This window comes from Oncorhynchus masou, chromosome 20 (assembly GCF_036934945.1).
Source record: "Oncorhynchus masou masou isolate Uvic2021 chromosome 20, UVic_Omas_1.1, whole genome shotgun sequence".
NCBI classification, from domain to species: domain Eukaryota; kingdom Metazoa; phylum Chordata; class Actinopteri; order Salmoniformes; family Salmonidae; genus Oncorhynchus; species Oncorhynchus masou.
The window spans coordinates 17,654,563-17,668,968 of record NC_088231.1 but is presented as its reverse complement, the minus strand read 5'-3'; the positions used below and the strand labels follow the sequence as shown (position 1 = coordinate 17,668,968).

Here is a 14,406-nt window from a genome sequence, read left to right as displayed (position 1 = left end):
GGGTTATACATGGTCTGCGGTTGTGAGGCCAGATGGACGTACTGCCAAATTCTCTTAAAACCACATTGGAGGCAACTTATGGTAGAGAAATGAAGTTGCAGAGTTGCGACAACTCAAACTCATTCTTATGTTTAATAACTGTATGGTTTAGTGTGTGTGTGGAAGGCTTACAATGATGGCAACAAACAACATTTGAGAGTTTCTCTGACTCTGGTGCTGGAGTGGGAACGCAGCTGGAGGTTGAATGTTTGAAGGCGACTAAAACGTTTGGGAATCACTGCTTTAGACCATCCGTACGCACAGTTTCTAGTGGGGATATGATGACACGCTTATTCATAACAAACAAAACAGGTCAATAGAATTGTAAGATGCAATCATTTGCTGTTAATGAGAAGAGTGAGGATATATTTTTTTCGTCTTTGTATTCGAAAAAGTTAGAAATCGGTAACTATTTCCTATTTAATTTCCATGAGTTCCTCACCTTTTCTGACTGTGATGGCTACTCAAGTATAGGCAGTTAGCTCATGCTAGCTAGATAGCCAGTTAACTCATGTTAGCAAGCGCCTTTTCCTTGTGGTAAAACATTACTGGATATTGTTGTACTTTTAGTTATTACTGGAGTCATCATGTTATCCACACATGATGGAGATAGGCACAGCTAGGCAGGCTTGCTAGCATTGGCATAGACCTCTTCTTATGAGATACTTATATTGTATGCACTAATTCTGCCATGGCTCATTGGCCAAAGCCTATGGGAAAGGGCAGTGTGGAGTGCAATAGAGATTGCGTCATCTGTGGATCTGTTGGTGCAGTATGCAAATTGGAGTGGGTCTAGGGTTTCTGGGATAATGGTGTTGATGTGAGCCATGACCAGCCTTTCAAATCATTTCATGGCTACAGACGTGAGTGCTACGGGTCGGTAGTCATTTAGGCAGGTTACCTACATGTTCTTGGGCACAGGGACTATGGTGGTCTGTTTGAAACATGTTGGTATTACAGACTCAGACAGGGAGAGGTTGAAAATGTCAGGAAGACACTTGCCAGTTGGTCATTGCATGCTCGGAGTACACGTCCTGGTAATCCGTCTGCCCAGCGGCCTTGTGAATGTTGACCTGTTAAAAGGTCTTACTTACATTGGCTGCGGAGAGCTGATGGAACAGCTGATGCTCTCATGCATGTTTCGGTGTCACTGGCAAGCTCTAAGCTGTGCTTCCCTTTGTAGTCTGTAGTAGTTTGCAAGCCCTGCCACATCCGATGAGCGTCGGGAACTGGTGTGGTATGATTTGATCTTAGTCCTAGATTGACTCTTTGCCTGTTTGATGGTTCGTCGCAGGGCATAGCGAGATTTCTTATAAGCTTCCGGGTTCCGCTCCTTGAAAGCAGCAGCTCTACCCTTTAGCTCAGTGGGAATGTTGCCTCTAATCCATGGATTCTGGTTGGGGTATCTACATACAGTCACTGTGGGGACGACGACCTCGATGCACTTATTGATAAAGACAGTGACTGATGTGGTGTACTTCTCAATGCCATCGGAAGAATCCCGGAACATATTCCAGTCTGTGCTAGGAAAACTTTCCTGTAGTTTAGCATCTGCTTCAGCTGACCACTTTTTTTTGCTTGTAAGCAGGAATCGGGAGGATGGAGTTATGGTCAGATTTGTCAAATGGAGGGCGAGGGAGAGCTATGTGCACCTCTGTGTGTTGAGTAAAGGTGGTCTAGATTTGTTTCCCTCTTGTTGCACATTTAACATGCTGATAGAAATAAGGTAAAACTGATTGAAGTTTCCCTACATTAAAGTGTCTGGCCACTAGGAGCGCAGCCACTGGAGGAGCGTTTTTCGGGTGTGGTTTTAGTGCCAGCCTTGGTCGGTGGTGGTATGTAGACAGCTAAGAAAAATACAGATGAAAACTCTCTCGGTAGATAGTGTGGTCTACAGCTTATCATGAGATACTCTACCTCAGGCGAGCATAACCTTGAGACTTCCTTAAATATCGTGCACCAGCTATTGTTTACAAATATGCATAGGTCCCCGCCCTGTGTCTTACCAAAGGCTGCTGTTCTGTCCTGCCGATAGAGTGAATAACCCGCCATCTGTATGTTCTTAATGTCGTCGTTCAGCCACTACTCGGTGAAACATAAGATATTACCATTTTTAATGTCCTGTTGGTAGGATATAGGTGCTCTCAGTTCGTCCAATTTATTTTCCAGCGAATCACTGGGATCTGGGCCTTGTCGGGTGTCTGTTGTATATGCCTGGTGTCCGACTCATTGAAGAAGAACTCGTCGTCCAATTTGAGGTGAGTAATCCCAGTTCTGATGTCCAGAAGCTCTTTTCGGTCATAAGAGACGGTAGCAGCAACATTATGTACAGAACAAGTTCCGAACAATACAAAAAAAAATGCATGGTTGGTTAAGAGCCGATAAGACTCTTATGGTTGTTGCTGAGTATCATTAGTAACAATGGTTAGTGCAGGCAACAGACGAAGGTATAGCCTATTGTTGTACACTCTTCTCCCTATTATAATTCTATGTACAAATGTTTACCAACATTACCATGGGTTGACGAACTGAATGTGGTAATTTTCTGAATGAATCAAACCAGCATTTTCTTTCTTTCGTTAAAACCTCTTATGGCTGCAATCCCGTTAACGGGATCGATATGACAACAGCCAGTGAAAGTGCAGGGCGCCAAATTCAAAACAACAGAAATCTCATAATTAAAATGTCTCAAACATACATGTATCTTATACTGTTTTAAAGGTAATATTGTTGTTAATCACACCACAGTGTCCTATTTCAAATAGACTTTACAGCGAAAGCACCACAAATGATTATGTTAGGTCACCACCAACTCACAGAAAAACACAGCCATTTTTCCAGCCAAAGAGAGGAGTCACAAAAAGCACAAATAGAAATCAAATTAATCACTAACCTTTGATGATCTTAATTAGATGACACTCATAGGACTTCCTGTTACACAATACATGTATGTTTTGTTTGATAAAGTTCATATTTATATAAAACAAATCTGAGTTTACATTGGCGCGTTACGTTCACTAGTTACAAAAACATCCAGTGATTTTGCATATCAATTCAACATAAATACTCATCATAAATGTAGATGAAAATACAAGTTATGCACATGGAATTATAGATATACCTCTCCTTAATGCAACCACTGTGTCAGATTTCAAAAAACTTTACGGAAATAATAAAAACCATGCAATAATCTGAGACGGCGCTCAGAAAAAAAAATGTATCCGCCATGTTGGAGTCGACAGAAATCAGAAATAACATTATAAATATTCTCTTACCTTTGAAGATCTTCATCAGAATGCACTCCCAGGAATCCTAGTTCCACAATAAATGCTTGATTTGTTCGATAAAGTCCATTATTTATGTCCAAGTAGCTACTTTTGTTCGGGCTTAGGTATACAAATCCAAACGCTCGTGCAGGTCCAGCATCAAAAAGTTATATTACAGGTCTTAGAAACATTTCAAACTAAGTATAGAATCAATCTTTAGGATGTTTTTATCATCTTCAATAACGTTCCAACCGGAGAATTGCTTTGTATGTAGAGAAACCATGGAACGCAGGTCACTATCATGTGAATTGCGCATGACCAGCCCTTGGCTCTCTGCCAGACACCTGGCTCATTCAGCTCCCATTCAGCGCCACAACACAGTAGAAGCCTCATTCAAGATTATAAAGACAGTTGACATCTAGTGGATGCCCTAGGAAGTGCAACTTCATCCATATCCCACTGTGAATTCAATAGGGGCTGGGTTGAAAATCGACCAACCTCAGACTTCCTGTTTGGATTTCTTCTCAGATTTTTGCCTGCCATATGAGTTCTGTTATATTCACAGACATCATCCAAACAGTTTTAGAAACTTCAGAGTGTTTTATATCCAATACTAATAATACACTGCTCAAAAAATTAAGGGAACACTTAAACAACACAATGTAACTCCAAGTCAATCACATTTCTGTGAAATCAAACTGTCCACTTAGGAAGCAACAGTGATTGACAATACATTTCATATGATGTTGTGCAAATGGAATAGACAACAGGTGGAAATTATAGCCAATTAGCAAGACACTCCCAATAAAGGAGTGGTTCTGCAGGTGGTGACCACAGACCACTTCTCAGTTCCTATGCTTCCTGGCTGATGTTTTGGTCACTTTTGAATGCTGGCGGTGCTTTCACTCTAGTGGTAGCATGAGACGGAGTCTACAACCCACACAAGTGGCTCAGGTAGTGCAGCTCATCCAGGATGGCACATCAATGCGAGCTGTAGCAAGAAGGTTTGCTGTGTCTGTCAGTCCAGAGCACGGAGGCGCTACCAAGAGACAGGCCAGTACATCAGGAGACGTGGAGGAGGCTGTAGGAGGGCAACAACCCAGTTGCAGGACCGCTACCTCCGGCCTTTGTGCAAGGAGGAGCACTGCCAGAGCCCTGCAAAATGACCTCCAGCAGGCCACAAATGTGCATGTGTCTGCTCAAACGGTCAGAAACCGAATCCATGAGGGTGGTATGAGGGCCCGACGTCCACAGGTGTGGTTTGTGCTTACAGCCCAACACCGTGCAGGACGTTTGGCATTTGCCAGAGAGCACCAAGATTGGCAAATTCGCCACTGGCGCCCTATGCTCTTCACAGATGAAAGCAGGTTCACACTGAGCACATGTGACAGACGTGACAGAGTCTGGAGATGCCGTGGAGAACGTTCTGCTGCCTGCAACATCCTCTAGCATGACTGGTTTGGCGGTGGGTCAGTCATGGTGTGGGGTGGCATTTCTTTGGGGGGCCGCACAGCCCTCCATGTGCTCGCCACAGGTAGCCTGACTGCCATTAGGTACCGAGATGAGATCCTCAAACCCCTTGTGAGACCATATGCTGGTGCGGTTGGCCCTGGATTCCTTCTAATGCAAGACAATGCTAGACCTCATGTGGCTGGAGTGTGTCAGCAGTTCCTGCAAGATGAAGGCATTGATGCTATGGACCGCCCGTTCCCCAGACCTGATTCCAATTGAGCACATCTGGGACATCATGTCTCGCTCCATCCACCAACGCCACGTTGCACCACAGACTGTCCAGGAGTTGGCGGATGCTTTAGTCCAGGTCTGGGAGGAGATCCCTCAGGAGACCATCCACCACCTCATCAGGAGCATGCCCAGGCGTTGTAGGGAGGTCATACAGGCACGTGGAGGCCACACACACTACTGAGCCTCATTTTGACTTGTTTTAAGGACATTCCATCAAAGTTGGATCAGCCTGTAGTGTGGTTTTCCACTTTAATTTTGAGTGTGACTCCAAATCCAGACCTCCATGGGTTGATAAATTTGATTTCCATTGATCATTTTTGTGTGATTTTGTTGTCGGCACATTGAACTATGCAAAGAAAAAAGTATTTAATAAGAATATTTCATTCATTCAGATCTAGGATGTGTTATTTTAGTGTTCCCTTTATTTTTTGAGCAGTGTGGTATGCATATATTAGCAACTGGGACTGAGGAGCAGGCCGTTTACTCTGGGCACCTTTCATCCAAGCTACTCAATACTGCACCTGCAGCATTGACAAAATTCTAACTAAATGGTACACCGTATTTAAAGGGATTGCTTAAAATAAATGTACTGAAATGTACTTTTTATTTTGAGAACCCAAGGGAACCAGGCCTGCAAAGCCCTTTACGCACCTGCACAAGGTATGTCTGAATACCAACTACTGAGAAGTGCATAGGAAAGGTGCTCGTAAGAAAGGCATATTTTCTACGTGGGAATCAGGGTCATAGCGAACCACTAGTTTACATGAGCATAAGTTCAGCTTTTTTTGGTGGACATCCAATCAAATTTGGTGTGTAGATTCAGTTGTTTCTTGTATAATTCTGGAGTGGGATTCATAGAGAATTGATGATTTATTTCAAGAAGATAATCTGTTAATTTGAATAGTTCTAATTTCCATTTTATTTTTGTCAGTGTGAAATTATTTGTCCTCTCAAAACAGCTTCCAATGTTACCTGTAGAAAAGAGTGTGAGGTTGAATCTTATTTAACAATTGCAAAACTCACTATGTCAAGGCACAGATCTGGGGAAGGGTACCAAAAAATATCTGTCGCATTGAAGGTCCCCAAGAACACAGTGGCCTCCATCATTCTAAAATGGAAGAAGTTTGGAACCACCTCGACACTTCCTCGAGCAGGCCGCAAAGCCAAACTGGGCAATCGGGCGGGAAGGGCCTTGGTCAGGGAGGTTTAACCTACAGTGTTAAAACAAACCCCCCCAAAATAATGTAACACTACATGTCATTCCCTAACACTGAGTAGGTGTAACAGCATCAGCACTAACAAAGTGGTCATTTATGTCAGAATTTGAAACACCCATGGTGTTAGGGACCCAACACTTTTGCTGTGTACTGGGCCGAACTGAGCCAAGCTGTACTGAGATGGCCTGGTTACATTGTTGGAACCAGTTTGGTTCGGGTCAGGATGATAAAGGTGACTTAAAACAAGCAGGAAATGAGAGTATAACTTCATCATTTTATACATTTATTTTTAATTAATACATGAGGTAGACAGGGCTTCAACCAAAATGAGATGTGGCAAATATCACAAGAAGACTAGAGATAAAAATTATTAGCTTTTAATTGTAAATGAGAGTCACACCTAGTGTTCTCTCATATTATTCTGACACCTCTTTACTATTAATCAACATTTCAGTGTCACATCATTTAGCAGGAGAACTCATTTTCACCAGCAGTCCCTGTAGTCCGTAGTTATATGGCGCCAGAAATTAATCTGTAAGAAGGACACTATATTTATGAACATATATTATCACGTACAAATGTAATAATAACATCAACAAGTCATTTGTCTGTGAGGGACACCATGTGGTTGTGTGTTGGTTTAACACAGTTAACACTCGTGATAATTTCCCTTTATCTGATTGAAGTGGGACATTAGTTTAGCAAAGCTCCAAAATTTGACATAATCAATACATTTTGTAGATGTTAGAATGTTTACAATTGCACGCCTCCAGAATCATTGGGTCATGTTCATCAGGGCACGCAATGCAAAATGTTTTTAAGCGCTAAACAAAGGACAACAAAAATAAGGTAGTTTCTCAGTTTTCTTCCAATTAGTGCCTCATGAACTGGACCCTGGTCTAGGACTTTGGCTTATCTAAATGGCCACGCTGTTCTCCACCACAGCAGGGTCCATGTAGGTGTATGGCACTGGTAGTCCAGAGTTCCTGGCATTGACGGTCTCGCTGAAGACCTTCAGCTCCGTCTGGAATTTCTGAATCATCATGCAGGGTGGTATCTCGTTGAAGTGCTCCTCTGGGTACTGGCCAAGAGCCAACTGCATATGGAGAATAATCAAAGTTAGTAAAATATTGATAGTTATAATATTAACTTTAAAAAGGACACTTAAATGGGATATTTTGTATCTAAATATAGTATTTCCGGCCTAGATGATATTGATTATAGTTCATGAAAAATGGCAGACTCACAAAGTCACTGGATTGCTTGCTAAGGAGCCACATGGTGGACATGCCCTGTGCTGTTGTGCCGACATCTGGGAAGGTCTCCAGCATGGTGCTCTCAGTAGACTGCCCCTTAGTGGTGGGAGGTGGCTGTTGCAGGGAGATGGGGGTGTTTGGCATCCAGCCACCATAGTCATACTGTAACAACAAGAAGAATGACTTATTATTACTGACATCCAATATGCTGCTATTCTAAAATGATGATATGATACTGGCAAGGAATTACAGAAAAAACCTAACAACATTTTTACAAATATGTCTCTTCCTAAATGGTAGATGAGGCAGAAAAAGTCAGTAGTTGTTAGATTTAGATTAATAACATACTTGAAAAAAGTATGGGTTACGTTACACCCACCTGTCCAGAGTTGACAGCAGAATGTTGGCCTGAGCAGGTGAAGATCACCACGGTGATGAACTTGACGATCTCTGGCACAGTAGAGAAAGACTGAGGGATTCCTGGACAGAAAGATAAGAACCGAGAGAGGTGTGTGATGAATGGAGTTATGGCAGGGGAGCTGGGTGGACTGTGACTATAGGACAGTCACATCCATGGAAGTTGTGAGTTATGCCGAGGAAGTTATGGACCAGAAACCCAAAAACATATTGGAAAAATAAGACATTTCAGCATACGTCATTACAACACACCCCTGTATTACCCTGTACATCGTCACCTGTGCATTCTTGGGCCAGAAAGCCATGGTCAAAGATATCCTTGATCCAGTTCTGTACTTCCTGGTCTTCCCGGACCTCTGAGTCACTCTTGTAATAGAAACGAATCACTTCCTCTACAAACCTATACGGAAGGCGACAACGGAAGAACGAAGGAAGAAGATATCATATCTATGTAGAGCTATGCTTTCACTGTAGATTCTACCAGCGGATTAAACTGTACTACCACCATGTAGGTCTGCTCTACTGCTCTGTCGTAGCCTACCTGTAGATGATGTCCCACAGCTTGAGTCCATCATCCCTGTAGTAGTTGTTGGGGACTGACTCCAGACCTCGTGCAGTGATGTCTTCCGGCATACAGAGGGAGCTGTAGGTCAATGAGGCCACAGATCTCCTCAGGATCTCAATCATCGCCTCTCCGCCCGAAGCAGCAAACTACAACGTCACTTAAAGTTACTTGATTACATAATTCTGTAACATTATAATGTACTTTAACTAAGCTGCAATATTACACTGGTTCTATGAGAGATAGTGAACCTACCAGCAAGTATGTTGACCAGGAGGGCCAAATGACCATACATGGGGGTACTGTAGGTTCACTACAAGACATACAACCGCATGTATGCTGACTTTGACACAACTTCCATGGATGTGTGATTCCTAATATGGACACCACACACTTCTATGGAAACAGTCGACTCAGTAGCCTACCTGAGTGAAAACTCCTTTATCAGCTATTAGAAATGCCCGGGCCAAGAGGTTGATCTGGAGGGTGTAGCGGGTATGTGGAATCAGAAGCTAAAGCAGTAAACCAGGGTGGAGAGAAGGATGGATGGTTAACAATCCCGAGAGAAACAAATTGGCATAATTGGGGACAGATTGGAAATAGGTGTATTATACTTTCATGTGTCATTATCCTCTGTCATGGTCCAAACACACCAAGGCAGTCTGGAAGAGGGCACAACAATGCCTATTCCCCCACAGGAGACCGAAGAGATTTGCCATGGGTTCTCAGATCATCAAAAAGTTCTACAGCTGCACCATTGAGAGCATCCTGACCAGTTGCATCACCGCCTGGTATGGCAACTGCTCGGCATCTGACTGTAAGGTGCTACAGAGGGTAGTGCGTATGGCCCAGTACATCACTGGGGCCAAGGTTCCTGCCATCCAGGACCTCTATACTAGGCGGTGTCAGAGGAAGGCCCCAAAAATGGTCAAAGACTCCAGTCACCCAAGTCATAGACTGTTCACTCTATTACCGCACGGCAAGCGGTACTGGAGCGCCAAGTCTAGGTCCAAAAGGCTCATTAACAGCTTTTCTTTTATTGTGTTACTTTTTTTAACTTAATTTTATTTAGTAAATATTTTCTTAACTCTATTTACTTAAAACTGCATTGTTTTAAGTAAGCAGTTCACGGTAAGGTCTACAGCTGTTGTATTTGGCGCATGTAACAAAAAAAATTGGACATGCTATGTTGTATTCTGTTATATATGCTATGATATAATATATTATTCTATCTTATCTTATGCTTTATTATGTTACGTTATTCTATGCTATGCTATATTATTATTTATATATAGTGTTTTACCCCCTTTTTCTCCCCAATTTCCAATTGTTAGTAGTTACTGTTTTGTCTCATCGCTACAACTCCTGTACGGGCTCGGGAAAGACGAAGGACAAGAGCCATGCGTCCTACGAAACACAACCCAACCAAGCTGCACTGCTTCTTAACACAGCGCGCATCCAACACGGAAGCCATGTTATGCTATGATATATTATGTTATGCTATATTATGTTATGCTATATTATGTTTTGTTATGCTATATTATGTTATGCTATGCTATATTATGCTATGATATGTTATGCTATATTATGTTATGCTATATTATGTTATGCTATGATATGTTATGCTATATTATGCAATGATATGTTATACTATGATATGTTATGCTTTATTATGTTATGCTATGCTATATTATGTTATGCTATTCTATATTATGTTATGCTATGCTATGCTCAGTAGAGGCTGCGGAGGGGAGGACAGCTCATAATAATGGCTGGAATGGAGTGAATGGAAGCCATGTGTTTGATAACATTCCACTCCAGCCATTACCACTCGCCCGTCCTCCCCAATTAGGGTTCCACCAACCTCCTGGGTTTATGCTATGTTATGCTATGCTGTACTGTGTTATGTACCTTGTAGAGGGGGTGCACCATGGGCATGTTGCGCAGCAGTGCTACAGCGAACACCTCAGCCAGGAGGTGAGTGCGCAGCAGGTGGACGTTGAGCTGGTGCTCTTGAAAGTCAGCGCTCCTCACAAAGATCTTGGCCAGGAGCCAGTCATACTCAGAGTCAGTAGGAAGGAAGATGGGGTTGTCTTCTCCAGGCTCCTGCTTCAGCTGTGGAGAGAGTGTTAGGGACCCCATAGATGGCTACCAGCAACATTATTCCTGTTTAATGAAAAAATACGGATTCCTTTTTGGTGCTATATAGAACCCTTTTTTGAAGGTTCTATAAATAACCATGAACATAAGGTTATGAATGGAACATTTATGGTGCTATAAAGAACCCTTTCCTAAGGTTCTATAAATAACATTTTTTTAATGTTCTACATAGCACCAAAAAGGGTTCTGCTATCGTTTCAACCCTTTTTGGTTCAGGGCTTGACATGTACTTTTTTAGCCACTTGTCCTTAGGACAAGTAGGAAACCTTTTTTACTTGTCCAAAAGCTCAAGACACACAAAAAAAGGGTCTGTAACACCATTTGAATGTTTTGTACATCATTGTATGATGCAAGGAACCACTTTACAAAATGAAATGCATTACTATCCTTTTTTTACCATAGAGGATCAGACAAACATGGAGGCTACACTCTGTCTATTGGCTTCTTCGCATATTCAATCGGTCTCAAAATACAACACTGCCCCTTTAAGGCTCTCCTGGAGGATGGTTGGACACCCTTGATAGTCTATAAAATGTTGCAACATTACAATTACAACCAAATAGCCTACTTGTTATGTCTGTATAATTAAGGGCTTCCCCGTCATCACTGGGATGATGCAAAATATGTCTACGGTTCTACAGATTCAAAATTCATACAACCACTGCACATGAAAAATGTAAAAATGCAATAGGCTGAAGCAACAGATCAGACCGTTTAGCTTAAAACTGTTGATAAATTTGTTTAAAAAATCCCAGGCAACTGGTGTCGCTATCTAGTAAACTTGCTAGCTATTTCAGTGGATGTTGAACTCATTTATCCCTGCAAAATGAACACATTTCTAGCAAGTAAATGTGCTGAATTATAGCCATGGTATAAAAGGGATAATCAACTCGGCTCTATGCGTACTCTGGAAAATAATGTAACTCTGTGGAAGGTTAGTTCCACTCTGCTAGCGCGTTGTGGAACACACCTCATTATTAATTATTTTCCAGAGAACACATATTCGTTGATTATCCCTTACGCATTTCACAAGACACTTTCACTAGCTATAGTCATATTTAACATGTAATGACACAATAACACAAAGATAAACTGGAATGACACTCTCACTCAAAAAGAGCCTTGAGCAAACCACAACCCAAAATAATTATGATCTGCCCCCCCCACACACACATTTGATTATCACAAAAGAGGAAAGAACCCTTTTCTGAACTCCAAAGAAGCATTGAAGGAATCAAAGGTTTCACATAAAACCATCACCCTTCCCAAAGGACCCTTGATGAACCACATGTTCTAAGTGTGTAATGGGCGCTGTCAGATACAGTGGAGGCTGGTGGAGGGAAACATGGGGAGGACGGGCTAGTTGTAATGTTTGGAACGTAAAGAAGGGAGTGGTAGTAATGAGCCCTTACTCTCCATTTCTATCTCCACCAGCCTCCATGGGTAAGTGGGCTCTCTAAAGGAGATTGAAACATGATGGGTTTACAGACTCTCTCACTTGTAATGGTCTCCGTGACTGTATTCTTCACTTCAAAGTTAGTTAGGGCAACCTTACCTGGATGGCGATGGGAACCAGCTTGTCATCAGGGGTTTTGTAGAGCAGAACCAGAGGAGCCGCCATGTACTGTTTTTTCCTATTGATCACGTTTGCCTTTAATCCATCCAGGTTCTTGTAGTCAAGCAGGAATATGTTGCCGCTCTGTTTGGGATTGGATGACATGGGAGAATAAACCCAAAAGTTACAATGCAACAGGTTAGGATTACGGTTCACTTTCTTGGTATTTTGGAATGGGACAGATATTGTAGCTCTGTGTTTTACTAGGATTATCCCAAAAAACATCCAATAAAGTTATTTTTGCGATTACTTTCTTGGATTTTAGGGTTACCATCCCCCCACAAAAACATCAAAGAAAGGAATACAGGGATGTTTTTCATTTTTTCAGTGACCAGGTTTCATCCAACGTTTTTTAAGTACATGTCAGATAGAAAATGTCACGACTGGCCTGAAGATAACAGAACGCTTGTCTGTAAACTTTCAGCATGTCAACAAAACAAAATATGCTAGACAAGGTGGGATACTTTTGTGTCTGTAAAATATATTATGCGAGAAATGGTGGTGGAATGACACTTTTATGTGCAAAAATGGATATAATAACCATCATATCTAAGTAAACTTGGAGTCACGTGACATGTTGTGTGGTCCTCTCACTACGACTCAGGAAAACATGCAGTTTATTAGATGAAATAAGTTATGATGAACTTCACAGGGTGGTGAAAGTGCACAGTGATGAACTTGATGCTCCTTTCCAATACATATCTTGGGTCATTTTCTGGTGACATGATGTCAGATGCTTGACTGCCATTGATAAATAAAAATAATATTTTTTGTCCATATAATAATGTCATCATGTAGATTATACCTGCACTGTATCTGCCAGCTGTTGGCTAGAGTGCACGAGCCAAGACCAGAGTGGGCACATTCAGTATATAACAGAAAAATAATTGTGACAAAGCCATCAGAGTTTTTATTTTATTTTTATGTTTGGGTACATGGGAATTTAACCACAAAGGTTATTTTTATGTTTGGGTACATGGGAATTTAACCACAAAGGTTATTTTTATGTTTGGGTACATGGGAATTTAACCACAAAGGTTATTTTTATGTTTGGGTACATGGGAATTTAACCATAAAGGTTATTTTTATGTGACAGACTTTTTTCCGCAACAGGTCAATTTGATGGAAACATCTATCGTAGGGAAATGTGCATATTGTTTGTAGCTATTAAGAAACATACTGGATGGACCTCCACAAATGTCATCTGTAGGTCCAAAAAGGAATCTGGTACATGCTTCTGATGGTCCAAGAAAGTGGAGGTCTAGACATCCAACAAAGGGATCTCTATTGACTTCCATTGATAATTGTGAATATCTAAGATATTCACCTTGGTCCAAGAGGACTGCCCCTAGTCCAGCGCCACCCTTGGTAGAAGTGGTACTGCAATAATTTAGGCAACTTTGAACAAAGAGTCCCATTTTGACATACTGTACAGTACCTGCAATTCCTTTAGGAGGCTGGACGATCCAGGAAGAGAGGGCTTGACCATGTCTCCTGTGACGGGGAAATTTGCCGGCAACTCCGAGCAGCGACGGATCAACATGGGGTTGCAGCCGTTCAGATACTGGTACCCGAAAAACTCATCTTCCTTCCAGTGCTTCTGTGTGTAGTCTGGAAGGAGGAAATTCTGGGTCGTATTAATTAGTGCACACCGTAGCAAAACCTTGTGCAACAGAAAATAAAATCAATAGTTTCTTATTGGACAGGTATTCCCTCCCTGTTTCAGTCTGTTTTCTTCCAGATGATGCCTAGTAATCCAGGGTCGTTTTCAGTATATACAGTACCAGTCAAATGTTTGAAGCTGGTTGAGAGAATGCCAAGAGTGTGCAAAGCTGTCATCAAGCCAAAGGGTTGCTACTTTGAAGAATCTCAAATAAAATATTTGTTTAACACTTTCTTGGTTACTACATGATTCCATATGTGTTATTTCATAGTTTTGATGTCTTCACTATTATTCTAAAATGTAGAAAATAGTGAAAATGGAGAAAAAAATCTTGAATGAGTAGGTGTGTCCAATCTTTTGACTGGTACTGAATGTATATTTTTATTGGACATATTCAAGTAGTATTACTTCCCCCTTTCTCTTTGTTTCAAAACGTTTACCACCTAATAAACAGGCCCCTGGAGTTAA

General features: G+C 41.7%; 1 protein-coding gene and 1 long non-coding RNA gene across 4 annotated transcripts in view; one reads left to right on the top strand and one right to left on the bottom strand.

Moving 5' to 3' along the window:
- The window catches only part of LOC135507075 (hydroperoxide isomerase ALOXE3-like), a 115,475-nt gene that overhangs the window by 97,997 nt on the left and 3,072 nt on the right, over window positions 1–14,406 (bottom strand). For 2 of the 3 annotated variants that reach the window (XM_064926613.1, XM_064926614.1), the window contains 9 exons: window positions 13,714–13,886; window positions 12,216–12,359; window positions 10,412–10,615; window positions 8,926–9,012; window positions 8,480–8,649; window positions 8,217–8,338; window positions 7,901–8,001; window positions 7,513–7,683; window positions 6,536–7,361 (listed from right to left, as the gene is read on the bottom strand). In XM_064926613.1, the coding sequence (XP_064782685.1) occupies window positions 7,182–7,361; window positions 7,513–7,683; window positions 7,901–8,001; window positions 8,217–8,338; window positions 8,480–8,649; window positions 8,926–9,012; window positions 10,412–10,615; window positions 12,216–12,359; window positions 13,714–13,886 (1,352 nt within the window). In that variant the 3' untranslated portion in view covers window positions 6,536–7,181. Of the gene's footprint in view, window positions 1–6,535; window positions 7,362–7,512; window positions 7,684–7,900; window positions 8,002–8,216; window positions 8,339–8,479; window positions 8,650–8,925; window positions 9,013–10,411; window positions 10,616–12,215; window positions 12,360–13,713; window positions 13,887–14,406 lie in introns of those variants that run through there. The other variant, XM_064926615.1, reaches the window with a different exon arrangement.
- Window positions 2,213–13,989, top strand: LOC135507076 (uncharacterized). The gene is made up of 2 exons (XR_010450603.1): window positions 2,213–2,297; window positions 9,835–13,989. It is a non-coding gene; the product is annotated as an uncharacterized LOC135507076 (long non-coding RNA).